Source organism: Aureobasidium subglaciale (genome assembly GCF_000721755.1).
Source record: "Aureobasidium subglaciale EXF-2481 unplaced genomic scaffold scaffold_3, whole genome shotgun sequence".
Classification (NCBI taxonomy): Eukaryota; Fungi; Ascomycota; class Dothideomycetes; order Dothideales; family Saccotheciaceae; genus Aureobasidium; species Aureobasidium subglaciale.
The window spans coordinates 584,808-612,148 of NW_013566992.1; the positions used below are offsets into that span (position 1 = coordinate 584,808).

The 27,341-nt window shown below is 50.6% G+C and overlaps 12 protein-coding genes across 12 annotated transcripts; 7 read left to right on the forward strand and 5 right to left on the reverse strand.

Moving 5' to 3' along the window:
• Positions 1 to 455: 455 nt before the first annotated feature.
• On the reverse strand, positions 456 to 2,330 carry AUEXF2481DRAFT_26740 (uncharacterized protein; the record flags this gene model as incomplete). The annotated part of the gene is made up of 3 exons (XM_013491283.1): positions 456 to 2,020; positions 2,072 to 2,117; positions 2,169 to 2,330. The coding sequence occupies 3 exons, from the start codon at positions 2,328 to 2,330 to the stop codon at positions 456 to 458; spliced, it is 1,773 nt and encodes a 590-aa protein (XP_013346737.1).
• A 130-nt stretch (positions 2,331 to 2,460) lies between these two features.
• AUEXF2481DRAFT_36869 (uncharacterized protein) lies at positions 2,461 to 3,790 on the forward strand. Its single transcript, XM_013491392.1, has 2 exons — positions 2,461 to 2,591; positions 2,667 to 3,790. Exons 1-2 carry the CDS (start codon positions 2,540 to 2,542, stop codon positions 3,716 to 3,718), a joined length of 1,104 nt encoding a protein of 367 aa, XP_013346846.1. The 5' UTR covers positions 2,461 to 2,539; the 3' UTR covers positions 3,719 to 3,790.
• Positions 3,791 to 4,075: 285 nt separating this feature from the next.
• Positions 4,076 to 6,260, forward strand: AUEXF2481DRAFT_26742 (uncharacterized protein; the record flags this gene model as incomplete). Its single annotated transcript, XM_013491284.1, has 2 exons — positions 4,076 to 4,146; positions 4,205 to 6,260. 2 exons carry the CDS (start codon positions 4,076 to 4,078, stop codon positions 6,258 to 6,260), a joined length of 2,127 nt encoding a protein of 708 aa, XP_013346738.1.
• A 169-nt stretch (positions 6,261 to 6,429) lies between these two features.
• On the reverse strand, positions 6,430 to 7,924 carry AUEXF2481DRAFT_36873 (uncharacterized protein). Its single transcript, XM_013491393.1, has one exon. It carries the CDS (start codon positions 7,864 to 7,866, stop codon positions 6,622 to 6,624), a length of 1,245 nt encoding a protein of 414 aa, XP_013346847.1. The 5' UTR covers positions 7,867 to 7,924; the 3' UTR covers positions 6,430 to 6,621.
• An 887-nt stretch (positions 7,925 to 8,811) lies between these two features.
• Positions 8,812 to 10,400, reverse strand: AUEXF2481DRAFT_2314 (uncharacterized protein; the record flags this gene model as incomplete). Its single annotated transcript, XM_013491189.1, has 6 exons — positions 8,812 to 9,684; positions 9,735 to 9,854; positions 9,907 to 10,065; positions 10,112 to 10,188; positions 10,244 to 10,315; positions 10,367 to 10,400. The coding sequence occupies 6 exons, from the start codon at positions 10,398 to 10,400 to the stop codon at positions 8,812 to 8,814; spliced, it is 1,335 nt and encodes a 444-aa protein (XP_013346643.1).
• Positions 10,401 to 10,658: 258 nt separating this feature from the next.
• Positions 10,659 to 16,128, forward strand: AUEXF2481DRAFT_2315 (uncharacterized protein; the record flags this gene model as incomplete). The annotated part of the gene is made up of 3 exons (XM_013491190.1): positions 10,659 to 13,703; positions 13,753 to 14,019; positions 14,068 to 16,128. The coding sequence occupies 3 exons, from the start codon at positions 10,659 to 10,661 to the stop codon at positions 16,126 to 16,128; spliced, it is 5,373 nt and encodes a 1,790-aa protein (XP_013346644.1).
• A 603-nt stretch (positions 16,129 to 16,731) lies between these two features.
• Positions 16,732 to 17,946, forward strand: AUEXF2481DRAFT_36876 (uncharacterized protein). Its single transcript, XM_013491394.1, has 3 exons — positions 16,732 to 17,011; positions 17,068 to 17,394; positions 17,454 to 17,946. The coding sequence occupies exons 1-3, from the start codon at positions 16,766 to 16,768 to the stop codon at positions 17,829 to 17,831; spliced, it is 951 nt and encodes a 316-aa protein (XP_013346848.1). The 5' UTR covers positions 16,732 to 16,765; the 3' UTR covers positions 17,832 to 17,946.
• A 263-nt stretch (positions 17,947 to 18,209) lies between these two features.
• AUEXF2481DRAFT_26747 (uncharacterized protein) lies at positions 18,210 to 19,105 on the forward strand (the record flags this gene model as incomplete). The annotated part of the gene is made up of 2 exons (XM_013491285.1): positions 18,210 to 18,255; positions 18,312 to 19,105. 2 exons carry the CDS (start codon positions 18,210 to 18,212, stop codon positions 19,103 to 19,105), a joined length of 840 nt encoding a protein of 279 aa, XP_013346739.1.
• A 211-nt stretch (positions 19,106 to 19,316) lies between these two features.
• AUEXF2481DRAFT_481582 (uncharacterized protein) lies at positions 19,317 to 20,704 on the reverse strand. The gene has a single exon (XM_013491606.1). The coding sequence runs from the start codon at positions 20,638 to 20,640 to the stop codon at positions 19,528 to 19,530; it is 1,113 nt and encodes a 370-aa protein (XP_013347060.1). The 5' UTR covers positions 20,641 to 20,704; the 3' UTR covers positions 19,317 to 19,527.
• A 140-nt stretch (positions 20,705 to 20,844) lies between these two features.
• Positions 20,845 to 23,346, forward strand: AUEXF2481DRAFT_2319 (uncharacterized protein; the record flags this gene model as incomplete). The annotated part of the gene is made up of 2 exons (XM_013491191.1): positions 20,845 to 22,389; positions 22,444 to 23,346. The coding sequence occupies 2 exons, from the start codon at positions 20,845 to 20,847 to the stop codon at positions 23,344 to 23,346; spliced, it is 2,448 nt and encodes an 815-aa protein (XP_013346645.1).
• Positions 23,347 to 23,381: 35 nt separating this feature from the next.
• On the reverse strand, positions 23,382 to 24,915 carry AUEXF2481DRAFT_481651 (uncharacterized protein). Its single transcript, XM_013491607.1, has 3 exons — positions 24,759 to 24,915; positions 24,512 to 24,705; positions 23,382 to 24,457 (listed from the first exon to the last, which is right to left on the reverse strand). The coding sequence occupies exons 1-3, from the start codon at positions 24,878 to 24,880 to the stop codon at positions 23,418 to 23,420; spliced, it is 1,356 nt and encodes a 451-aa protein (XP_013347061.1). The 5' UTR covers positions 24,881 to 24,915; the 3' UTR covers positions 23,382 to 23,417.
• A 164-nt stretch (positions 24,916 to 25,079) lies between these two features.
• AUEXF2481DRAFT_36880 (uncharacterized protein) lies at positions 25,080 to 26,230 on the forward strand. The gene is made up of 2 exons (XM_013491395.1): positions 25,080 to 25,302; positions 25,377 to 26,230. The coding sequence occupies exons 1-2, from the start codon at positions 25,119 to 25,121 to the stop codon at positions 26,129 to 26,131; spliced, it is 939 nt and encodes a 312-aa protein (XP_013346849.1). The 5' UTR covers positions 25,080 to 25,118; the 3' UTR covers positions 26,132 to 26,230.
• Positions 26,231 to 27,341: the final 1,111 nt, after the last annotated feature.

The window sequence follows — 27,341 nt, forward strand, 5'->3', positions numbered from 1 at the left end:
GTTTGGAGCGAAAAGCATTGTTTGTTACACCTGGGGCTGTCCTTGTTCTTACCCATACACGACCCGCACCGACTGGGAGGCGTCTGTCTTATCTTCACTCTTCCAATTCATGTATTGCCACAAGAGGAAGATTGTGGTGTACTGGTCTTGCATAAAGATCACCATGTATTCTATCTTTCATGTCATGTCAAAATCTCACAAATTACTCTGCATTTCCACACTGACACATTATGCCATGTAGAGGACGAAACTAGATACGGCATCCATGGAGAATAGGTCGCCGAATCAGAGAGCCCTGGCTTTGTTCTAGGAACGGTCGTGAAGCGGAAAGACAGAATCAGCTCTCTGCCTCCACATTTGCCATCCTCGCGGACAGACTGGACCTTCCATGCACTCCGTCATGTTCTATCTTGAAGGCGTGTAAATGAAACATAGCCATAATCTTGTCTAGCCATCTAAAACTTCATCCTCGCAGCCTTGAACCTGCTCACCTTCTTCAGCTTGCCATCGGGGAACTGCTCCATCAAAGGATCGTCCTTCTCCTCTTCCGTTTCCTTGAAACCACCTTGTTGGCGGATCACGTTATTGCGCAGACGATAGTACTCTGAAGCCAATTGACGCTGTTGTAAGTCCGGATCAAGCTCGTCTGCCTCCTCTGGAGCCCGTGCATTGCCGGAAGATGCCAACGGTTTCTCCATAATGGTATCCGACATGACAGAGCCGGCGGCTGGCTTCTGCTCACGTTCTTGCTCGTCGGCCTCGGGAGCGGCGGCTCTATTTTGCTTGAAGCGGGATACTTTGGCTGGTTTGATTGGTTGTGAAGGAGCTTCGACCTTTGAAGCTGCACGCTCGACGATGTCCGCAATCGGCGCAAAGCGTGGCTTGGAGATGGCAGGAGTGTCTGTTGCCTTGGGTGCTTCCTGTACATCCAGTTGCTCTGAGAATCTGACTCCTTTTCTCGCGGGTGCGTCCGGCTTAGCTGCCTCTTTGCCTTTAGACACTGCTGATTTGGTAGTCTCCTCCGGAGCCCCTTGCTCGCCACGAACCACAAGTCGGCGAAGCCCTTCGGGATCGTATACAGGATCGACTTCTTCGAGATTGGGTCCGAGATTACCAATTACTCTCGAGCGAAGCTGTTCTTCCAACTCCTGCATCTGATCTCTGTAGTTTTTGCTGACTCCAGGGCGAAGTGATCTCCCATGCTCATCTTCTTCCTCTGACATCTCGCTATCGTAATCATCATCGAAGTAGTCTTCATCGTCCTCAAACTCTGATAGATTTTCGTCCAGGTCCAACTCGGCCACGACCTGACCGACTTCGTTCAGATTGTACTGTAGCATTTCCCTTCGTAGTTGTGCGTCTTCGGGTGACTCGTCTTCGGGAATCACTGCCTGAGTCGCAATGATATCGTCGTCGTCGTCCAATTCAATGACACGGTCGCCGTTTGCAAATGTGCCATTGAACAAGGCAGGATTGACTCTGGATGATTTGCTGGCATTGGCATTGTCGGCACGAGACGGGATCTCTCTTTCCTGGACCTCTTCTGCGAAACTGACTCCCTTCTTACTAGTCTTTGGAGCACCAGCTGTCACTGTTGACGCATCCGGGACCTTGTTCGCAGGACTGATATCGGACTTTTCGTCGCTTGCAGGTAGCGAGTTTTTGGCCGCGTCTCCCTGTTTCGACTTGGAATCCATGTCTTTCAATCCAGCCTTTCGAAGCGTTTCGATTATTTGTGCAGTTTGTTGTTCTGGCTGGGTGACTTTGCTCGATATAACGTTTCCATCCTCATCCAGTTCTTCGATGATCTCAGTCATGGGTAGTCCGGGTTCTTGGGAGTCGCCATCTTCTTTGTCCATTTCTTCTAGCAGTTCAGACAATTGACCATCGAGCTTCTCCACCTGGTTGGAAATTGTCGTCACGTTTTGCTGTACATAATCAAGCCGCCTGTCAACAAGTCGGCTGACCTCTATAGGATGGCGAATTGGTCCTTTGCCAACTCCAAATAGTTCAAATATTTCTAGAATGGTCAGAGTTGGGAGCTATAGCCTGATGGAGTACTGCATCGAACCTTTTTCGTTCACAAGCTCTCCACCAAATTTGTCACTAATACGTGTCTGCTTGATGTCAGTTGAGTGGATATGTCAGGTATCGGTATAGCCACTCACGCAATCCTTTTCAGTTTGAACGTTCACGCCTGATGAAAGTTCCTCTTTCAGGCCTTCATATTCTGCGTCCCATGTTCGCCAGTGCTGCAAAGATTTGCGTAGCTTTGCCACGTTCGCTTCCAATTCTAATCGGCGAATTTCGAGCTGATCAAAGTCCGCCATAGTATAGTTTGGTGTAACGGTGGACGAGTGGTGGTAAGAAAACTTTTGGCCAGAGTATGTTTGTAATCAGAAGTGATAACTTCTCGAAGCGACTAAAATTGAGTATAGAGCGGCAAACGCCGGCTAACAAGCCGAAAGCATGGGCAACGTCGAAGTGACAAGTTGAGCCTCACAGTGCGACCATTGTGAGCTCATCATCGACGACGACAATGTCTCGTGTCGGGCAACCCAGGTCCGCAGCGGCGCGGCCGGGCGAAGATGGTGAGCCACACATGGTCGACCTCGACCTGTCGAGCCTCCGCTTGACTGTAGGCATTGCTGACAGCCTGACCTCAGACATCTGCCCCGTATGCAAGTCCTCACGCTATCTCAACAAGTCCATGCGCTTCCTGGTCAACCCAGAATGCTATCACAAGATGTGCGAGTCCTGTGTGGACCGCATCTTCTCCCACGGCCCAGCCAGGTGCCCGATAGCTGGCTGTAACCGTACCCTAAGAAAGCACAAGTTCCGTGAGCAGACCTTCGAGGACATCCACGTCGAGCGCGAGATCGACATCCGGAAGCGTGTAGCAAATATCTTTAACCGCCGCGAAGACGATTTCGACTCACTACTCGATTACAACAACTACTTGAACGAGGTCGAAGACATCACCTTCAACCTCATCTACAAAGTCGACGTCGAAGAGACGGAAAAGAAGATCTCAGTCTATGCCGATCAGAACGCCAAAGCCATCAACACGAACGCCGCTCTGGCCTCTCAAGAATCATACGATTACTCGGCCCTGCAAGCCGCCGAAAGAGAACAGGCTCGCTTACGACGAGAGGCTTCTCGTCGGGAAGAAGAGGAAGAAAGAAGAGCTCGTGCAGAAGGAAGACAGGACATCATCGACCGCCTTGCCACGGGCTCTGGCGACGCGGATACCATTGCACAAGAGAGCCGTGTTACGCTCAAGAAACGACTTGACAAGAAGCAGGCTGCCGACAGACAGAAGCAATTGCAAGCTGCCGCTGCTGCAAAAGACGCTACAAATGGCAGCAGTGGTATCGTCATCAAGGGTCTCAAAACACGCAAAGCACCTGGCCCAGAAGCTCCCTTCGACGTCTATGGCGGACTCCAGTTTAAAAACAATTATCACATCGTGCAAGACCACTACGAGTGGGACTGGCTTAACGAGATTGATACACAAGTCGCTATACTCGCAGGCGGCTACAGCAAACACGAGTTCCACTCACGCGCACTATGCGAGGCATTCTCGGGCCTTGGGGTCATCATTGGAGAGGAGAAGGCTGAGCAGAATGGCACAAACAACGCTGCGAATATCGGCACTGCTGCAGCAGTTCATGCTGGCGCAGACGCAAAGGACGTCAAGATGGAGGACCCGTTTTGAATTCATTATGAACGTTGAATGATACCCCCGAACAGGCGTTGGCATGGCATATACCTTTTTATTTTAGCTACCCATAGAATTGACATAATTCGATTCAAACCCATCAATGTTGACATTCTTCGTGATCTCGAGGACATGGTTGTTGTGTTCTTGGCATTGCTTACTGATTGCTTGCTTGCTCAGGTGACACAGTGGGATCTTCTTTGCGTCCCTGCCTCTTTGATTAGATTTGACATTCCCCTTCGAGCAGCAAACGAGGCCCATCCATAGCTCCCACTTTACCAAGCCGTTGACTGATCAAATACCGTCTGTCGTAGCTGCACTTGGGTGGCTGAACCCCACTTCGAGCATGTAAACATGGCCGACGCGGAACCCCAGCGTCAAATGTCTCTCATACCATACACTTCTGATTCTCAGGAAATTGTCTTGTAAGATTTCTACTGATTGTTGCGTCATATGGCAGATATGGAAATGCTGATTCTACAGACGCCGTGGTAATGCGATCGTCGTGTTCGATCCAGAGTCGCGACAGTTGTCATTACATGATGATACTCCCCAGACCGCTATTGGAGGTCTCGACTTGCAGCAATGTCCATATTGCCATCGACCTCTGAACGATGACACGAACACACGCCAGTATGATTCCGAAGATGCTGAGGCTCCCACGCAGGAGCAGAGCACTTTCGTCAATCCGGAGTACTTTCGCATGCTAGCACATAGCATACCCAGCTCAGCAGCGACCTCAAGACCAGCTTCACCGCTCAAACAGCTTCCGGGTCTACGATCTGATGCGCATTCTAGAAATGTTAGCGCCTCTGGTCCTCCCAGTGGTAGTGAGTCTGCAGGTGGTGCACACCCGCCAGGTACGGCCAACCAAGGCATCAAAGACGATAGCTTTTTGCCCAACTATTTCAAGCATTTCTTCATCGAGAAGCGTGAACTAGGCCGTGGCGGCTGCGGAGTCGTGCTTCTCGTTGAGCACCACCTGGATCAGGTCTTTCTCGGAGAATTTGCTTGCAAACGTGTACCAGTTGGCAATGACCACGGCTGGCTGGAGAAAGTCTTGATCGAAGTGCAGCTACTTCAAAGACTGACACACCCAAATCTGGTATCTTACCATCATGTCTGGTTAGAGGATGCACAAATCACCAATTTTGGACCAAGCGTACCATGCATCTTCATCCTACAGCAATATTGTAATTCGGGAGACTTGCACAACTACGTCCTTGGTTCGTCAAAGGCTACAAGTACTACTGAGGTCTTGAAAGAGCGTATGCGAAGACGCTCAAAAGGCGTTTCAGAACGTCCGAAAGATCTTGGGACTCGCACCATGACCTTCGATGAGATCTTCTCGTTCTTTCGGGACATCACATCCGGTCTGCATCACCTACATACCAATGGCTACATTCACCGTGATCTCAAGCCATCAAACTGTCTTCTCCACAACGATGGTCAGAAAATGTCAGTCCATGTTTCAGACTTTGGCGAAGTTCAAGCAGCGAATGAACAACGCAATTCTACTGGTGCTACAGGCACGATATCGTATTGTGCTCCCGAAGTGTTGCAACGACAGGGTGCTGCCTACGGAGAGTTCACCACAAAATCCGACATTTTTTCTTTGGGCATGATCGTGTACTTCATGTGCTTCGGAAGATTGCCCTACCAGAATGCCGATGCTTTGAACGATGAGAACGAGGATCTCGACAAGCTGCGTGCCGAAGTGTCCGCCTGGCATGGCTTCGACGATGCGACAAGAGCTCGAGTGGATCTACCGGAAAAGCTTTACAAGTTCTTGAAGAGGCTACTCAGTCCCGTTCCAGCGGAGAGACCAAGCACAGAACAGATCTTGCAGGCCATCAAAGCTGGAGGAGGAATTGACGATATTCTCATGAGCTCAGGCAGGGCAGCGGGAGAGTCACCTTCTCTACAAAACATGAGTTCCCGCATCTCATCTGTCGATTCACCAGCTCCGAAGAAACTTTCACGTGCATACACAAACCCGAACCCTTCACGGCCAGGAATATCTCAACTAGCAAGACACCAATCTGGCGAACTTGTACACTCAAGGAGTCCTCCTCTACAGCCCCGTCGCTTCAGTAGAGATATGGGCTCAGGGAGTGGTAGCAATACCAGTACTCCATCACCTCCAGACACATTCGCACTCACTTATCGTGGTCGGGATATTGGTGCACCTCCCCTTTCAAAGCATCCCTCTCGACTTATGCTTCCGCCTCCGCCTGCTCCATCAAACCCTGTTTACGTCCATCCAAATCTGCTCTTTATCTTCAAACTCCTTCTTTTTGGCCTGAAATTCTTTTTACTGAGCTATCCTTGCTCTCCATTTGCGCCTAGGATATGGCTGACATATCCGCTCATGGGTCTTGCCACGCTGGACCTCACGATATGGAAGTCCAGTCTGAAGACAAGTTTAATACTGATTGTTGTGCATGCGCTAGTTCCTGCGGTTGCGGCAAGATGGGGCACGATGTGTAACGGTGACGGTGTAGCATGGGACAGCACAAGGCTCTACGATGGACTCTAACTTGCGATTGTTATGCTGAAGGGTACCGCGTTGATATCAGCAAACAATAAAAAGTATTCTAGATTGCTCATGAGGTCTCCTTACGTGTACGTGGAAAAAGCGTGGAAGCTTTCTGTGGATTGGGCCACATTGTGATTTTAAGACTCTACTGCGTCTAATAGATCATGAGAGCGAGCAAAAGATAATCACATTGAGTCAGGCTTTGAACGGACGTAAGTTTACAACGCTATTTAATTATGCAACCAGCCAACATGGTCAGGCGTAGACATTATGTGATATGTACATATTTTACGATTGTTTGCCATTAAGCAGACATTATGTGTATTGACACGGCATCGCAGCCCGTCTTTTGACGACGAGCTCAAGCACGGGGGACATGAACAGGAACGTTTCTTCTTCCCTTGGTGTTTCTCTTGACAAGGACATCTCTCTTGCTGAAGATATCACCACTGACCTCAGCGCCGAGACCAAAGTCAGGCTCACCACCAAGAGTACCAAAGATGTCACCAACGTAGTTTGTGGCGTTGACACCTTGGGCAAAAGTAGTATTCCAGCCATCGAGGATACCCTCGACGACTTGGATACCAGCAAGGTAAAGGTTGTTGATGGCGGGCAAGAAAGCGCCTTGGACAGAGGACTCGAAGAGGTTGTAAGTGGCCGAGCCACCGAGGAAAGGACGGTCAAAGTCAGAGGCAGTTCTCATGACGATGACTCTGCTGTAGTCGACGAGTTGCTCGACGGCAGCGCGGAGGAGGGCGGCAAGAGTTGCGTTGTCCTCCTGGGCGGTGGAGCAGTAGTTGCCGGTACCATTGGTGATTAGGGTGGTGAAATTGTCGAAAGCCTCTCCGAGAAGACGACCGGAGTAGTAGACATCCGAGGTAGCAACATCGCACTCAACAACACTGGGGCCGCTGGCAGAAGCACCAGCAGCGTAAATGGCATCGTTGGCGTAAAGAGTGCGGTATGCGACTGCAGCGTCAGAGTCGTTCAGTGTAGCCTTGCGGGCGAAGTTTGCAGCAATCTTTTGCAGGTCCTGGTTAACCTCGAAGACCTCGGTACCGTAGATGTTGAGAGGGTACTCGGAAGGACTGGTAGCGCCAAGGGGAATGTATCCGGTCGAGAAGTTTCCCGGAATGTCGCGAGGGTCGAATTCGTGCTGAAGAGCGACCTGGACGGCGTAACGAGCGAAGGTGACGGAGCAAATGGTAGCGACCTCGGGGTTGATGCCAGCAATACCAGCAACCATGAAGTAAGAGGTGGTCAGGTCGAAGCGAGGGCTACGCACAAACGAGGCGATGGTGACGGCAGCATTGATCTCGCTCTCTCCGGTGATGACCTGGCAGACATCTCCATCCTCTGTGCAGTGGACGTGAGGGAACAAGGGAGAGGCACCGGGAAGGGAGATGTTTCTGGCCAAGAGGTTGAATTCCGGAATTCCGTACCAGATCTCTGCCTCGGGGGTGAACATGGAGATGATGACCATCTTCGGCTTGATGACATATTCCAGTGCTCTTTCAGCGACAGCGACAGGCTTGTGCAAGATCGATCCAGAAACGAAGGAGCTCATACCCAAAAGGGCAGAGGCGGCATTGAACGAGACACGCATGATGGGCTTGAGGGAAACAAAGAATTGGAACCTACGAGTGAAACACTTACAGGCACGGCGATCAACATGGCTATATATGAGTCGGCACAATTGAGCAAGACTTATCTCCAAAGGCAAGCTCCATACCGTTGAGCCGAAGAGCGCGCTGTGCACTCGAACCCAGCCATTCAAAAGTTCTTGGCTAGAAAAAAAGCACCAAGGGTCGCACGCGTTATCGATCCATCTCGCGTCATTTTGCCAAAGCTTGCAACTTGATGAGGAAGAAGCTTGTCCGATAATGGCAGGACGTCTTGTGCACGGCCTGCCGCAGATGCCACCGGGGTCATCGCTTCCGATCGTTGGCGACATATTTACGACTGATTCGCGACCCATGCCATGAGTCTCACGACGAGTGACGATTGACATTTGTAGAGTGTTGAAGATCGATTTAAATGATGATGCACGCACGACATACACGGATGTGATTTTCTCATAACACTTACGACTTTCCAACATCCAGATGTCCGACAGAAAACATGATACTCGTGCCTCGACCGCATCCTCGGCTTCTGGTCGATGTCGAATTCGGGAAGCGTTCTTATCATGCCGGTGACGAGCGGGATCGGCGCAGGATTCGGACAGGCGAGGTGCGAGAGATATGTGTATCTAAGCATTATTGAACATTGCTCGATTACAGTCATCGATGCTTCAAAGAGAAAGCTACCAAAAGGACCCTGCCAGTATGCGGAACTGTCAGAGTTCAGGTGAGCTTCAGCGTGCTATCGTCTCGGCATACCAAAGCTTCAGGATTCCTTAAGGTTCTTTATCGTTTGTGTGCTTGGCGACTTCTTGTATACGAGATATGTTCTGTCGACACCGCGTAGGAGAACCCGAGATACGTTCGCTGTTACGGCGGAATAGTCCACTTTGCGTTCTCCGACGATGCTCTCCTGTCTCATCTTGTGATCAATTGTCGAAACGACCTTCCCTCATTGCTTGATGCACCGGGTTTTCAACATTGACAACCCCGGTGGCCTTCAACCTTTCAAACAACACAAACAGACGTTCCGCCTCGCACTCTTTCTCTTCATCTGTCATCTCGGGCTCAGGATTTTCAGACTCAGCAGCTAGTCGTTGACCTGTAACAGGATTGACAGCTGCACCTTGAGCATCGGTTCGCATCATGGTCTCGGGCACCTCAATCTGATGCGTGGAGAGGAACCCTGCAGCATAGCCGTATCCAATATTGTGAATGAAGGTAGTCGGGTCGCTGTCGGATAATTCGAAGAACAAAGCAGAAATGCTTTCCCGCACTTCATTTAACGAGGGCGAGATGGAAAGTCGCAACAATCTAGATGACAAAGAATCGCCTTGCCCCAGAGGCTTGGCTCGATCCTGCTCGTTGGGTAGTAGAAGCGACTGTATATGCTTGCGCCCATCTTGTGACGCCACTGCCTGGATCTTACGCAGAAGTGTGAGCAATGGGGTTGCGGCCAGTTCAAGCTGCGTTTCCGGGTATGCTTCGATAGAAAGGTCGAGGATATTGATCAGCTGTTTCGTCAATGTCTCTGTAGGACACGTCTCTTTTGTTATGTGCATGTTCATCAGCGCGCTGATGATAGAGTTGACGGGTACTTGGAGTGAAGGCACAGGCAGCTTCTGATGGGACAGTATGCTGAAAAGGTCTGGTACGCAGCTCGCGAATCTGGCGATTAGTTCGGGCTTTTTGGCTGTCACGTTGAACAACAGCTTGAGAGACTCGACCAAAGCCATGTCATCCATTGGGTGTGCTGGTTGGCCGGCGGAGTCAGAAAGTCTATCGGCATGTCCAGCAATGTTCTAGATATGTGTCAGCTGCGATCAATCATCATGGATGCCACATACCATACCCTGCTGATACTACTAGCCAGCTCATTTTTCTCGACAAGGTCCTCCAGATCAACGGTGGTTTTATACGTCAAAAGAAAGATGATGCGAGAGACCAGAAATTCGTCATCCCGATCATTGTTCTAGAAGGTGATCAGATATAGTTCGTATCGCATTGGACGATGAATGACAAACTCTCAGACGCTGCGCGGCTTTGTCGCGATAACCTAGGTCTAGTAGATGTTGCCTCGGGGCTTCTTGCAAGAGCATGGCGTTCGCCAGACACCTTAGAGCTTCTTGCGAGACATCGAGCTCCGCAACGTCGAATCCATACTCACACAACGTCTCAATACCCTTGATCAATTAGCGAAGCGATGGCGAAGAGACGGGCGTAGTATACCTTTTTGGCAAAGATGGAGTCAGAGTTCGCAGGATTCCTCCCAAGTACTTTGAGCTGCTCAAGCAAATTCTTGCGTTCTAAAAGTCCAGTCAGACTAAAGCCTGTCATCATACAAAGGCCAATTGAACATACGTGCGGCGGTCAGTTTCTCATCCTGCAGGTCGGCGGTGAGCTGTGTTAGTAGCTCATCGACCTTGGCCTTGTCTTACGATATGTCAGTGGAACACAGGGCACACAACTTGGAAGCATGCTGACCTTGAGCACTGTTCTGTGAAGGCCTGGAATACATGGCCGGCACTATGTGAGAAGGTTCAACGACTCTCTAGGAAGGAAGGAGCAATTTCCGGATCGGGAAGCGGTCACCAAGCAACTGCAAGCGCGCCAAGCAAAATTTGGTAATTGCAACACGAGGAAGGCACGTCCAAGGCGCGTCATCTGGACTTGGGAAGTTTGGATGCAACGCTCGAAGACAACACAATCATGCTGCTGAACAGGCAGGGTGAAGTGAAGAAGACATCCGACTAGACATCTCTCCAATTGCCCGGCAATGGTCTCTGCTGAGCCCCTCGAGCATCTCGCCAAGCGCCCGCCTACTCCCCCAAAAGACGTCGACCACGACATCAACCAAGCCATCAGTCTTCTGAACGTCAACCTCGAAACAGCTCTCGGCCAGGTGCAACAGACGACCTCTCGTGCAGGCACGCCTGTCCAGCCTTCTCCGCCCTCATCACAGGACAACGGCTCCCGTCACAAGTCAAGCAAGCGTGTCGTATTCTCGCCATGCATCACCGCTCATGACCCCACGCCCTTTTATGCCACCTCAGCAGGCACTGCCAGTCCGCTGCCCCGCCGCTTCCCCTCGAGTAAGCAACCGCGGCCTTTCCGATCCATCTTGAAGGCCACTCTCGACCTCCAGACTCCCACACCCGACGCCGCATCACCTGCTGCCGATTACTTCTCCATCTCAGATCCAAAGACATTTCCCGTCATGCTTGACTCAGTCTTAAAGTCCCTCGAGGCTCCCTCGACCGCAATGCGTATGGATGGGTATAGTACCCTCAATGGTGCTCTCAAAGCCTACGACGATCTGCCTGACGCCGACGCAATGCGCTTAAAGATGCCTCTTCTCACCAAATACATGTCTCGCGATATCCTTGAATCAGGCCGAAAGGCAGACCCAATGACGTCGAGTCTGACTACACAAGCTCTCAAGCTCACAACTGCCATCTTGATGACGCCTGCTCTTGCCGACACTCTGGATGAACAATTCCAAACTCTGCTCGTCGACCGCGCTATTGAGCTATTGGAACAGGATCCAGTGCCGAAGTCCATCGCAAATCATCACATGTTTCTCCTTGCAACTCAACACTTTTCGTCAAGAGTGGTTACAGCGACTAAAGTAGAGCGTATCGTTGCTTCTCTCACCACCATCCACGAGCGTGTCAGCGGCAACAGTGTTATTGCGTCTCGGCTGGTCATCTTCCAGCGATTAATAGACCAAGCGCCTGCGACTATGCTTGCCAACATGCGTGATTGGATGCCCCACGTGTTTCATGGTGTTCTGAGCAGCATAAAGGACATCCGAGCGAGAGCCATTGAAACTGGTATGCATGCTTCTACCATGTATGGCACGACTTATCAGTCAACCAAAGTCATCATTGATCTTTTCCACACAGCGACTGCGGAAGGCAGTACTTACGGCGCATATTTCACTGCCCGTTTGTTTGACATGGCCAAACCGAAAGAGAGCGGTGAAAACACAGACCTTGAGGAAGCTGTTCCGCAAATCTGGTCGATGGTCGTACTTTTCTTCAGAAGCAAAAAGGTCAGATTGTCACAATGGCGATTGTTCTGTGAAGAATGGTTCCTTCTAATCCAAAATTGCCTGAACAGCAAGAATCTTACGGTCAAGTTTCGGGCGACTTGCGCCTGGAATCGCCTTGTGTTTGTCGCCAACCCAGACCGCGAGATGCTTGAGAAGATGGAGGGCTGGGATCATACCCTTCGAGTTCCCTTCGTACATATTCTGCATACGAACAAGGGACGAGACAAGAAAAGCAAGGAGATCCGTCACATCGCACTTTCTGGTTATTGCAACTTGCTGCACTACTCGCTAAGACCGTCTCAGCCATGGGAAGACTTGGACTATTTCTGGGATTTCTATGTTCATCAAGTGCTCTCAAAGCTGCTTTTGTCGGGCGGCAGAGACGCCAGCCTTGCTTGTCGAGTACTAAAAGCACTCTTTGACGGAAAGTCCACTGTCTGGGACGAAGATGTTGCCAACAAAGCTCCAATACTCCCCGAGTCACTTTCCCGGTTGGATTGCAAATGGATACGGTCCAGGACCCGTATTGTACTGGATCTGCTTGGTCCTTTCCTCGAGCTGTCGTTAGCTCAGCCACGCGGTGGACGTGGCATCGACGGGACTCCTTGGCGTGAGTTTTTGACTGCAGTCGCCAGTGCAGGCAGTCATGAGGTTTTGAGATCACAAGAACTTAAAGAGTGCTTGGCCCAGTTAATGAATCTGTTCGGCCGCTTATGGGCAAAGGCTCCCAAGACCGAGGATCATTTGGACACACCTTGGATCTCGCGGTTCACATCGCTTGTACAGTGCTCCATTGACATTATTGGACCTTTGCCATTTAGCGAAGAGAATCTTGCTCGCAGTGAGACTAGAAGTTTAGAAGCAGCACCGACTCCATCAAACCGCTCGTCAAAACACCATGCGAGACTGCAGTCTTCTGCCTCGTTCCTTTTCGACTTGTTCGCTCAACCGCCATCCGCAGTCGATGTCGACACGGCATACTCGAACGCTGTCCAGACGATACTGCACAGTGTCTGCCTAGGAAGAAACTCGCGCAAGGAACGACTAGAAATCATCCGAAAGTGTGCTCAAGCGAGCTTGGCTTCCAATTCAGTGCTACTCTGGAAGACTGCAGTACGAGAAACCACTGCAGTTCTTCTCGATTCCAATCTGAACGAACCCGTCCAAGAACCAGCCCGCTTAGGACACCAAGCTCGACACGCCATCTCGATCCTAGCCGCTGGCTTTCACCATCATGAAGATGGGCAAGACGCTTTGCGAGCTGCTTTCGAGCTTCTCGGTGTGCTAGCGAAGATCCTAAGGCAGGAAGCTGGTGAGGGTGGTGTAGCTCTTGGTCTTATGGAACCGCTAGCTGAGGCCCTCTTGCAACAACGAGACCAGACTATCCCAAAGTCTGTCTTTGTTCAGTACGCTACAAAGGTACTCCAACTAGGCACTTTTCCTCGTAACAAGCAGCAGATGGACGAAGCACGCAAATCTCTGTGGAACACGCACCCACCCTTCTCGAAGCAGTCGAGCTTCGAGCCATTCAACCACGTTTACGAGCTTGTGAACTCGACAATGCTAATGGCATATGTCAGCATCAGTGACACTGCACCATACCTTGCGGAATTCATCATGTCAATCCAGGAATTGTTGTCCAAGTGTCCTTTGTCTTTGTTCGCATCGCCAGCGGTGCGCAGATTGCAACCTGGAATATCACGTGTCATCAAGGATGATGATCGTGTACTCACGGGCAGCATAGAGTCCCAAGAGGTGTTCTTGAAGGTTAGTCTCGAAAGCTCATATTATTCAGGATCAGTACTGATGTGAACAGGTTCTTTCGTTCTGGCAGTCCGTACTCGTCCAGCTGAAGAACTTACCTTCCAATAAGACACTACTAAAAGCATTGGACGAGATGTTCGCTGCTGGCCTGAACAGTACACATCGCCAAATCATCAATTTCACCGTGTCGTTCTGGAACACTACATTCGGTCAGCTTGACTCCCTCGACTACCCAACCAAGGTCGAGCAAGCAGTAAGGCGACTTCGTCCGCTCGTTGAGCTCGATCTACCCACATTCCCCGAAAACCCCAATACGCCGGTAAGCATGATCAGAACGTCTATTCTATTTATATACTTACCACAACAGATATTGTCGCCACTGCGTGATCTGATCGATACGCAACAAGACATGTGTGTTGAGGAGACACCATCACCTGCCAGGCTTCCCTTGACTAGAAGACCCCAGAAGATGAACGTATTGAATTGCCGGATGTCTGCCTCTGCTAGTCCTCGAAGAGCAAAATCCGTCACACGCAGACAACCTAACGTTAAAATAGCGCCAAAATCAAAACTGCGACACGAGGATTCTCAAGTCGAATTTACGGCTGTGGAAAGCTCGTCGCCAGTTGCGATGGAGTCTCAGCTTCTGACCGAACACCAGAAGGAGGTAAAATCTAGACAACGGATCGAAACTGCAGACATGTATCCCGACTTCTCGTCGAGTCCAGGCCTACAAAGGAGAGTCACAAGATCAGGACTGTCATTCCTAGACTTCTCGGGCCAGGTGGTCACAGATACTGGATTCGCTACTCCTACGCTGAATGACGAACATGGGCCGATGGATGAGTACATCACTTCTTCACCCACGCCAAAGGCAGCTGAGAAGATGCAAGTGCCTGTAGCTAAGGACACAATCATGGATGACTCGGCCTTTGAAGCTGATGATGCTGACATTCCGTCTTCTCCTCCAGAAATGGCAGATGAGACTATATACGAAGGCACGACCGAGATTGAAAACGTTCAAACAGCGGAGCAGGAGGGATCACATGGAGCTGTCTATGATAGCGTCGTTGGGAATCAGTCAATCACTGTGCCTCAGGAAGAAACCGCGATGGAGATCTCGACAGTGCTGCCAGCAAATGACTTTGAAGAGGAGCCAGTGGTGCCACTTGTCAAGCCACATCTTATGATTCAGCATCCAGCTCAAACTTCCAAGGGCGGCATTTCGTCCGACGTCTTCACCGATGCTAGATCAGAGCCCGCTAACACCGAGCATGAGACTACGGCTGTGGGTGACACAAAAGATGACAGCGAAGCCTCGGAAGAAGTGCTGGAAGGTCAAGATGTCGGCGGGCCTGACATGTCCTCTCCCATAAGTTTCTCCAACAGTCTATCTCAACGGGCTCCAGAACAATATCAAGGTCTCCAGGACTTGGCAGATGAGGCACCACAAGCCAATACTCCAGGTGACATCAGCAGAATCTTGGACTCCTTTGTTGAGAATGCGGCCAATGAGGGCGACTCGACAATGGTTCAGGAAGAGATGCGCGTTGAGCCCGATATTCAGAATAGCACTTACCCATCAACATCTAAGCGCAAAAGAGATGAGGCTGTAGAGACACGAACTTCGGCCAAACGTCGAAAGTCGTCCGCGTCTCCTTTCAGACGTATGGTGACCAGGACTCTGTCATACTTCACTGCTAGCCAGATCGAAGAAGATGATGACGACGAAGAGATGCAGGATTGTATTGTTGTGGGCAGTCAGAACGACCAAGAAGAAGAGTCTCCTCCAGAAGACGCAGAAGCTTCCCCGAATCCCGAAACGGCCTCTGCAAATGCCGCTACAACTACAACCAAGCGTGGTCGCGGAAGATCAAGAAAATCGACGACCCCCAACTCAGCCAGTCCAGCATCGTCCGTGGTGACACGTGCTTCGAAACGTCGTGCATCAATCCTCGATGCTGAGGAAACTCAAGACTCTATCATCATCGACACGCCAGCGCCTAGCAAATCTCGAAGATCCACACGGAGTCAAGATGCGAAGACAGGCCAATCGGTCGCACATGTCATGCTTCCGCAGACTCAACGACGAGGACACAAGCCCGAAGCTGTTGCTGCCAGCCCAGGTCTTTCTGTTGAGCCCTCGTTGGTGGAAGAGTCAATTATCGAGCAGCAAATGATTGAAGAGCAGGAGGACGATGAGGATGACGGTAATGAAGGTGCTGATTCGCAGCTTAAGCATGAGGAGAAGGCGGCAATCTTTGAGCGACCTGTCGCTCGACCACTGGGCATGATCGGGAAGCTGAAAGAACTTCTCATCGACTGCAAAACGTTGGTTCTTGGACCGCGAGAGGAGAGAGAAATTCAAGACGTCCTATACTTGCTAGGACGAGAGGTTTATGACGCTCGGAGGCGATTCGACGGATAGTGTATGCATTAGCGCCGACCACTTGTAATTGATTGTTCAGATGCTTTCCTGTACCTCATCTGAACTGATATTAGCATCGTCTTCCCACAATATCAGAAACCTTCAGGCATGTTGGTTCGCGGGATGAATGTGGTATAAGCAAGGACAAACGATCGCTATATCAGTGCCAAGGCAGGCCGATAACCACAACTTTAGCCCTCGATATTCGGTCCCTACTCCTGAAACGACCCTTGGCAGCACAGCAATTGGTTTCACTCCTGTCGTGACGATCATATCTGTGGATCACATTGCATAAGTTATACCAGATGTGCCGTCTGCATAAGTGGCAGTCGCTAACCTAATATGGCTAGACCGGCAAGTTGTGTAAGAGCTCTCGCAAGAGCTCCCATACAGATATCTCGTACTCGTTCTTAGATCTCGATGAAATACTGAAAGGGGATTTGTGATCGTTCTGATCTCCATGGATAACATCTATCTGAATTTTGGAGGACATTGATAGGTATATATGAATGCATAGATGGCGCGTGTTTTATGAAGCATGACGCATTCCAAGAGCAACCCCACCAAGGGACAATCAAGAGCTTCTGACAAGACGATCTTCGTTTCCTTTCCATATTCACATCCAAGAAACGCAACAATGGTTGAGAGATCGCACAAGCCCTCAGCACTCACGCCCAGTACCACTGGCCCTCAGCCTACCGTCCACTCGGATGGCAAGAAGGTCACGGCCAGCCTGCCCAGCGGCGACTCGGTTGAGGTGATGCTGTATGGCGCTACAGTCATCTCATGGAAGAACAACGGCCACGAGAACCTGTGGCTGAGCTCTAACGCCAACCTCGAGGGCAAGAAGGCCATCAGAGGTGGTGTCCCTGTCGTCTTCCCTGTACGTTCTCACCGCTTCCGTATAGCAAACAACGTGACTGACCACTCTGCGCATAGAACTTCGGACCTGCCCCCAAGGACCACGCCACCTCAAGCCTCCCGCAGCACGGTTTCGGACGTATCTCCAACTGGGAATACCTGGGCACGACATCGTCAGAGTCTGGCAACCAGGGCAAGGGCAGCGACGACTCGATTCGCCTTGACTTTGGCTTGACGCCGAACAACCTCAGCGATGAGATGAAGAAGGCCTGGTCATACGAATTCAGTCTGCAGTACAGCGTCACTCTGTCCAAGGATGGTCTGCAAACCATGCTGAACGTGCGCAATGAAGGCGACAAGCCCTTCGACTTCCAGACCCTCTTCCACACTTACTTTGCCATTCCTGTAAGCGCTCTTCGTCTTATGCTCATGCATATCAGCATCACGCTAACATGGTTGTCTAGGACATCTCCAAGGTCAAGGTCACCGGCCTGTCGGGTGTCAGATACATCGACAAGATCCTCAACGCGACCGAGCACGACTCAAAGGGCAACGAGCTCCGCTTCGAGGGCACTGTTGACCGCGTATACAAGTCTTTCACCCAAGACACCACCTCAATCCTCGTTGACGACAAGCCCCGCTTGGACGTCATCAGAGACAACATGCAGGACACGGTCATCTGGAACCCTTGGAAGGAGGGTGCCGAGGCTATTGCCGACTTTGAGCCCAAGGACGGTTACAAGAAGATGGTCTGTGTCGAGGCTGGTGCCGTCAATGGCTGGATCACCCTTGAGTCTCAGGACTCCTTCGAGGCCGGACAGATCCTCAAGAGCCACTTGTAAATGCGATACGATAGTGATGAAGAAAGATAGCATGACGGACGCAGCATAGGGAGCTGAACTTGCTCCCCCCAAGTATAGACACAATGGAAAGCCTTAGGGTCATTCACACTCTCCACATGGCGTTGTACGCTCGGTATGTGATCAGTCAACAGTGCGCGGCAGATATTCCGCTCCCCAAGCTCACATTCCGAACCCCGCACTCTGACAGTCTGACCCCACCAACCCACTTTAGCTGCCCCATGTATCTTTGAGGGCTGCATCTGCCGAAGTGTGTTAGCATTGCCGAGTGTTATAAAGATTCAAGGGCGCCCACTGTCTACATGGGCTGAGTAATCGATCCAGAAACATTCCCAGTCCTTTCCAAAGCAATTGCCGAAAATGGCTAGCAGAGCTCCAGTCGCACTCATTACAGGTGGCTCATCAGGTACAAGACGATACGTTAGACTCACCCTAGACGATCACTTAATAACAGAGACACAGGCATTGGCCTTGCCCTCACAAAATATCTCCTCTCTCGATCGTGGCACGTCTTCATCGCCGACATTAATCCTCCTCCTCCTTCTGAACTCTCCGATTACCCATCCTCGACTCATCATTTCCACGTCACGGACGTTTCATCCTGGGATGCTCAGTCAGAAGCGTTCGCAACATGCTGGTCCACCTTTGGCCGACTCGATTTCTGCGCCTTGAACGCAGGCATTGACGACCGCGATGATATATTCAACTCTACAAGCAACGACCTCAACACCCCACCAACGAAACCGAATATGAAGACTTTTGAAGTTAACTTGTACGGTCCATATTATGGTGTCAAGTTAGCTGCTCATTACATGGCATTGAACAAGCCTTTTAGTGGTAAAGGCGACGGTAAAGGCGGTAGGATAATCATCACGGCATCTGATGCTGGACTTTGGGCTTTATCGGCTATACCACAATATACAGCTACTAAACATGCTATTGTGGGTCTGGTCAGAGCATTGGCGCCTTCAGCTACTGAAGCCGGTGTCTCCATTAATGCCGTTGCGCCTGCACTTACACCATCCAACCTCGCGCCTGCTGGGTTACTCGAAAGCTATCCGAAAGAGGCGTTGACGAAGATGGAAACATTGATGAAAGCATTCGATGTGTTGGGCAGATTTGACGATGTTGAAGCTGAAGCATGGGGTGCTCAGGAACCTCATGGAAAGGTTATGGAAGGCAGAGGTGACGATATTCATTACAAGGGGGAGATAGAAAAGACGGGTGGGAGAGAGGTACCAAAAGGTGAGTCTTAGTCATACAATCTCGTGCAACTGGATGGCTACTGATGTGAAGCAGAAATTCAACAGATCTGGGCAGATACGTACAGGGAGCGGAACAGAAGGTTCGCCATGCAGCGCCAGTAGCGGTATGCTCAAGGGAGAGGAGGCATTCTGAAATGTGCGTCGATCGGTGTGTAACAAGTGACCACGAATCGACTCTCGTGGGACGCATGCCAATGCTTGCGGTTGGCTGCAGGTTCTTTTGACGAGCGCTCCTCACATGACACCATATCGAAAGATACCACACTTTTTGCAATATAGCCCGCTGCCTTGGTGGTGAAGCAGTCAATACGTGTTCCAAGCTCAAGGACCCGCTTCGAGCGCTAGCCGGTTTGGAAATCCTCATATGCCAGAATAGCCTTGATCTTCGAGGTGAAGTCAATGAAGCTGCCCTTTCAACCCAGTTTGGTCTTGCCGTATGCTCCACCAGCCGTCTTGCGCATCTCCAATGCTTTCCTGTATGGCGGCGCGGTCGGTGGCTGTACAGGATCCAGCACGACGTGATCCTTGGGCAGGTGGTACGAAGCATCGGCATCGTAGGCTGAGAGATCTCCACAGGCCAAGAACGGCGCGATCCATCGAATGTCTTTACCTTCCTCTTCGTCTCCAGAGCCCAGCTCTAGTTCTGTGATGCCATCAGGTCTTAGTGTACGTGATGGTGGCGTCTTCGTGGTTCTCATACTCTCCGGTACTTGTAATTGTGTGCCTGCCCCTAGAGGGTTTTCCAGACTGGCCTTGAAGCCCTTTGGCGGGCGGAAGCCTGTACATACGACAAAGGCTTCCACACTGCTTGCACGACTACTTCTTGGCTTAGCCACTCGTACACGCTCGAACACAATCTTGAGCTGGGCATATAGAAGATCGACATCTTTGCCACGGAAGATCTTGGCCACGAACTTGCCGCCTGGCTTGAGAACGCATAGCGCGAGGTTCAGCGCTGCCCAGAGCAACTGAGATTGAACGTATGTGTCAAGATCATGCAAGCCAGTGACATCAGGGGCACCGTCTGAAATGACGAGATCCACAGGATGAGAAGCTTGTACAGATGTATGGTCGAAGATTTCCGGATCCAGAGCCTTAAGTAGTAGTGGAATAGTGGAAGGATGTGTAATATCTGCGCGCATTGTCACAATGCCTTCGAGAGGTGACATTGGCTGCAAATCAATAGCCACAATCTTGACATTTTCTCTCGGCTGAAGCTGCTGCTTGACTTCTTGCTCGCGCCTTGGGATAGTTGTGGTAGTCTGATTGTGTAACTCGAGCTTCTCCTTGGCTTGCTTGTCTTCCCAGCCAGCACGTCCAATCTTCTCGCCCTTGATCAAAACGCGAGACAGGACTTGGCTCCAGCTTCCAGGTGCGGCGCAGAGGTCTACTACGCGAGTGACTCCTTCGAAAAGATTGAACTCCTCGTCCAATTGAAGAAGCTTGAAAGCACTTCGGGCACGCCAACCTTGCTCCTTGGCGAGACGGTAGTAGGCATCGCGCTTATCTTTGGATGATTTACCCATCTGCGGTTGAATCGAATTTGGCCAGGATAGAAAGACGAATATTAAGAGTAACTTATGGTAAAACGTCCAGATGCGATTGATCAATCTCGAAGCAGAAGACTTTGCCGAGGCTCTCCCGCGACTGGACCCTTGAACTTTTCCACCTTGGCATTGAATGTCGTTTTTATCTTCTCACACATTAACACAACCACACACATAATAATCATGGCGGCAACTGAAAACAAGCGTGCTTTACCTCCAAAGGTCGCAGCGATGAAGGCCAGAAAGCGACAAAAGCTTGAAGAGGGAAACGCTGGAAAAAAGGCAACCACAAACAAATCTTCAGCCGCGGCGCCACCAAAATCGGAAAAGGTGCGCTTGGATGATCTGGCCTGGAACGATGTTGAAATGCCGGATAGATTGGATGACTTTGAAGGTTTCTATGGTCTCGAGGAGATCGATGATGTGGATGTTGTCAAAGATGATAATGGCATCATTTCTTACCGAGCCAAGAGTGAGAAGGCCACCAAGAAGAGAGCCGCTCCGGAGGCGTCAGACGACGATGGCGAGGAGTTTACTGGCTTCGGAGATGACGATCAGGAGGAAGACGACAAGGAAGACGGCGGTGCCATGGTCATCGAGACTGTCACACCGCGATCTGCTCCTGAACTTGAAGAAGGAGAAACTTGGGAGGACAGAAAGAAGAAGCAAAAGGAACTGCAGAAGCAGCAATTGAAAGAAAAGAAGCAGAAGGAGAAGAAGGAGAAAAAGGAAAAGAAGCCAAAAGCCGAAAAGAAGCAAAAGAAAGAGGCCGCTCCCCAAGCTGAAGTCGGATCTGCAACCTTCGCCAACCTATTAGACGGAGAAGAGGACGAAGGTGCCGACATCACCGCATGGCGACCATTGAAGCTCTCAGACGAAACTCTTGGGTCTCTGTCAAAAATGAAGTTCCATCAACCATCAGCAATTCAAAAGGCAGCTATCCCCGAAATTCTAGGCGGTCACGATGTCATTGGAAAGGCTAGCACTGGATCTGGAAAGACTCTGGCATTCGGTATCCCAATCTTGGAACGCTATCTCGAGATGCAAAAGGTTGCCGGCAATAACAAGAAGAAGGTCAACAGCGAGGAAGAGGCCGCTCGCAAGCCTGCCCTGGCGCTGGTTCTCTCACCCACTCGTGAACTTGCCCACCAGATCTCAACACATCTCGTGACCCTTTGCTCGGGTCTTGATAAGGCACCATGGATTGTGACCCTGACTGGTGGTCTTTCCATGGCTAAGCAGCAACGACAATTGAAGAATGCTGACATCATTATCGGTACTCCCGGACGTCTATGGGAGATCATCAGTGGTGGTCACGGCGTGCTCAAGTGGCTCAAGCAGATCCAGTTCCTGGTCATCGACGAAGCGGACAGACTGCTTAGCCAAGGTCATTTCAAGGAGCTTGAGGAGATCATCAACGTTCTTGACCGCAAGGATGACTTCAAGGCCGAGGAACATGAGGACGAGGACGAGGCGCCGGAAGTGGTTGAAGATGTCGAGAGGCAGACACTGGTCTTCTCGGCGACTTTCCACAAGGGCTTACAGCACAAGCTTGCTGGCAAAGCCAAGCCCGGTGCTGGTTTGATGGATAAGAAAGAGAGTATGGAATATTTGCTCAAGAAGCTCAAATTCCGTGAAGAGAAGCCCAAGTTCATCGATGTGAACCCCATCAGTCAGATGGCATCGGGTCTTAAGGAAGGCATGGTCGAATGTGGTGGCACAGAGAAGGTAAGTTCCATCTGTCTCCAGTATGCGTCTATTACTGAACTAACAACTTACTAGGATCTCTACCTCTACGCGCTTCTTCTTTTGCACCCCAACGCCAGGACGATAGTGTTCTGCAACTCCATCTCTGCAGTGCGCCGTCTAACACCATTCTTGCAGAACTTGCAACTACCCGTTCATGCCCTCCATTCGCAGATGGCTCAGAAGGCACGTCTCAGAGCCATTGAGCGATTTACTTCAAACAACCAAAACAAGACCAACCACAAGGGTTCTATCCTTCTAGCAACTGACGTCGCTGCTCGTGGTCTGGATATTCCGAATGTCAACTTGGTCATCCACTACCATCTACCTCGTGCCGCAGACAACTATGTCCATAGATCTGGCCGTACAGCCCGTGCCGGTGAGACCGGTTCCAGTATCCTTATCTGCGGACCTGAAGAAGTCGCTGGTACGCGCAGATTGATCGCGAAGGTGCACGCCAGCTCTGCAGCCGCAGGTGCTGAGCCCGCAAACCACGCAGCAAAGAACGGCTACTTTATTCGTAGTTTGGACATTGATCGTCGCGTCGTCAGCAGACTGAAGCCGAGAGCCAACTTGTCCAAGAAGCTCGCCGATACTACGATTGCGAAAGAGAAGAAGCATAGCGAAGACGACTTTTTGAGGCAAGCTGCCGAAGACTTGGGTGTAGATTACGACTCTGAGGAGTTCGAGAATGCACCTGGAAAGAGAGGTAGAGGTGCCGGCAGAATCAAGAAGGAAAGAGAGGCGAGAACATTGACCAAGGCCGAGACTGGTGCACTCAGAGCACAGCTGAGGGATATGTTGAGCACTAGAGTCAACGTTGGTGTCAGCGAAAGGTACTTGACCTCGAGTGGCCTCGACATTGATTCCCTCTTGCAACAACAAGAGGCTGGCGTACATGGGGAATTCTTAGGCACCGTTGCAGACCTCATGGAGTAGAAAGATTGAGGCTATGACCTCCCCAATCATGGATTTTTATTTTCGCCCCCATTCTAGTCTCTCCTGTCCAACTAGTTCTTTAAGCTGTCGAGTCCGCCTTCATACTCACTGACATCGTACTCGTCAGGATACTTCTCGATGATACCCCTCAGCTTCTCCATTTGCTCTTTCTGCTCCTCAGTCAACTCTTCGTACACACCTTCCATCATGTTTCTCAGTGCAGGTCTCTTTTCTTTCTCGGCCTGCTTGAATGCCGCCAGGATCTCCTCTTTCAGCACAGCTCTAGCCTCTTTTTCTTTCTCCTCGTCCCAGATGCCTTTGCCTTCCATCCACTTGCGTAGACGGGTGATTGGATTGTCTCTACGCTTCCAGTCTTCTACCTCGACCTTGGCGCGATATGCGAAGCTGTCATCAGACGTGCTGTGATGCGAGACACGGTAACTCATTGCTTCGATCAGTATAGGTTTGCCGCCATCTTCGAGACACATTCTGCGGGCTTCTTTGGTGACTTCTCTGACAGCAAGGACATCGTTGCCATCCACGCGAATGGTGTCGATGCCGTAGCCTACACCTCTTGAAGCAATGCCATCACCGCGGTACTGTTCTAACGTCGGTGTCGAAATGGCGTAACCGTTGTTTCTGCAGATGAAGATGACTGGACATTTCCTTGTAGCGGCGATGTTCAGAGCCGCGTGAAAGTCGCCTTCGCTGGCTGCACCTTCGCCAAAGTAGCATGTCACACAGCGTTGTGTGTCTTTCGGATTCATGGCGTTTTGCATCTTGACGGCATAGGCCGCACCGGAAGCCTGAGGAATCTGAGTAGCGAGAGGAGAGCTGATGGTGTGGATATGGTACTTTGTGCTGCCGTAGTGGACGGGCATGTTGCGACCCAATCCCGGATCATGCTTGTTGGCGTACAACTGGTTCATAAAGTCTGCTGGTGTGAAGCCTCGGTACTTGAAAATTCCGGTCTCTCGGTATTGGGCGAAGATTGGATCACTAGGGTCCAAAGCAGAGGTCGATCCCACTGCTATGCCTTCTTCGCCAGCTGAAACCATATAGAAACTGATGCGTCCCTGTCTTTGTGCATCAAACATGATCACATCCATGACTTTGAGAACATCAGCGAATAGCTAGATATCAGGGAGAGAGGATAGCCCCTTACTGCTCACACTAAGCATATCTTTGTACATATTGATCAGATGATCGTCTGAGACATCGGAAGGCTCCCTTGACTTGTCTACTATGACACCATCTTGGTCCAGAATACGATAAGTAGGCATTGCTTTCTTGTTCGATGGCCTTGTGAAGTCGAGGTTGGTTGTGAACTTGCTCTCTATAGCACCAGGGAAGCGTACTCTAAGCTAGACTCAGCGAAAGCTCACAGTGTAGAAGAAGGGGTGACAATCTACCGATCCGAGCCTGGTCGTTGTGATACCGAGTTCCATCTTTTGGTCGCATTCCGAATTGGGTATCTTGAGCAGCGTGTCACTGCAAAGGTGCTAGATTTGAGGAGGTTCATGCTGCGAATCATCAAGAGGTAACTGGCAGAGGTCCTTCAGAGGGAAGACCTGAAAAGTACAATGATGGGTACCCCTCCGCAAACACTCGGTAATCGGTACGCCCTCCGTCTGGGGTACGCCCTACACTAGGCAGCGGATCTACCCGCGATCTAATCTTTCGTCGACGAGATGGACCTTGGCGCAGCGCGAGCGTTTGTTTCCACAAAGTTCATGGTACGATAGCAGAGGCAAGTACGACCAACAAGAATCATGTCTTCATTTGTTCCTCGCGCCGCAAAGCGGTTACGGCTCTCTAATCGCACCGTCACACCTTTACCTGTCCGCGCATTCTCGTCTTCACCGTACCTCGCCGAGCAAAAGCCAAATCGCAATGATGAGAAGACGACGCATTTCGGTTTTGAGAGCATTGCCGAGTCATTGAAGGAGTCCAAGGGTGAGTGCATCTTGCTACAAAGTCTCCATGTTCGTAGTTGGGGTCGATCAACAGCTAACGACTCTATGCGACAGTTGGCGCCGTCTTCAGCTCCGTCGCCTCCTCGTACGACACAATGAACGACCTCATGTCTCTTGGCATCCATCGTCTCTGGAAAGATCACTTCGTCCGCAGCCTGAACCCCGGCAGTCACACCCCTGGTGCACCCCAAAAGGGCTGGAAGATCCTGGATATCGCTGGCGGTACTGGCGACATTGCCTTCCGCATGCTCGACCACGCGACGAACATCAACCACGATCCGAATACACATGTCACAATCTCAGACATCAATCCCGAGATGTTGGCCGAGGGCCGCAAGCGCGCTGCTCTATCCCATTACAACGGCACTGGAAGATTGGACTTTGTGGAAGCCAACGCGGAGGATCTGCACATGATTCCCGATAACAGCATGGACTTGTACACGGTCTCTTTCGGCATCCGTAATTTCACACACAAGGACATCGCCTTGAAAGAAGCATATCGTGTTTTGAAGCCTGGCGGTGTTTTCGCCTGTCTCGAGTTCAGCAAGGTCAACAACCCCGTTTTCGACTTTGTTTACAAGCGCTGGAGTTTCGCCGCTATTCCCTTGATCGGCCAGGTTGTCGCAGGAGACAGAGACAGCTACCAATATCTTGTTGAGAGTATCGAGAGATTCCCCAGCCAGACTGAGTGGAGAGATATGATCAAGGAGGCTGGATTCGTTGTTCCTGGTGGTGAGAATGGTCAAGGCTGGGAAGACTTGACTAACGGCATTGCTGCTATTCACAAGGGTGTCAAGCCTCTGAAGTAGCGTATGTCCGCTTTCGTATTCTTCTTCTGTAACATATACATAGGCGATATACTCATGTTTACTGTACTATTATCAAATCATCTCGTCCATCATCTGCCACTTTCCTCTAGCCTTGACGACTGCTTCATCTCCATTCCTTCTTTATCACTACTTGTCGTTGAAGAGAACTGTTCATCCTAGCCGAATGTGTTTGCATTCGGGCCATCTGAGCGGCCCCGACCTGTTCGGGTGTCAAGGCCCATGATTCTAAGCATAGCTGATCTCTGATGAATGACAGGGTCAGGCCTTCAGCAAGTATTCGCGACCGTTCACCATCGATTTCACTTGCAGCATCGAGTTTTATATCTTAGCATATGCTTATTAGACATCAGTCTTGCGCTACTCACGTGGACCTTTGGGCGTGTCCGTATAGTCATGGGTGGTTCAAGACAAGTTTTACTGATTTGGATCTCGGATTTGAAATTCAGACCATCAACCGCACTGTAACATCGATAGTGTGAACCACCATTCCACTCACCGGACACATGGCACAGAAAACGTCTTGAAATCGGTGGCGCTTCGTACTCTCAAAAGTGTTATTGACTCGAACACCCGGAAATACCAAATATGTGTACGCGTAAGCCTTGTGTCCAGCATCCCATATCGGCAGCCCCGGATGTACCGTAAACCTTGACTCTAGTGGTCATCGTACAACATCAGTGTTAGCTCTCTCGTTGAATGAATCCAACACGAGATGGAAGGGGAAACAGACGAAAATGCTGTTTGAAAATGGTCTTGCCATTTAGCTCGCTCTATTCAAACTAGCCAACCTAACCACCAGCTCCAACGCTTCTGCAAAACAAGGGTGTGATGATGACCAAAGACGCAAAAAGAAGAACCCTCCATAGCGGCCTGGCTGAAGTGGTGACAGAGATCCGAGAGAAGACATTCCAACCGGACAGCCACAAATGACGAGTATTGACAAGGTATGGAGTCGATTGAAGACTGAACAGCCAGAATGAAAACAGGTTGTGGGAAGAAAATTGTGAACAAGGGAGTGACTTCGACAAAAAGAGATTTTGAGCGGGCAAAATCAACCAGCCGAAATGGAAAAAGAAACCACACGAAGAGAACAAATCGGGATATCACCCATGTGAAAAAGAAAATCTGCCACCAGTAAACAGCTCAAGGGTGGTACAACTAGAGTAAGACGATAGGAGAGGCTCTAAGC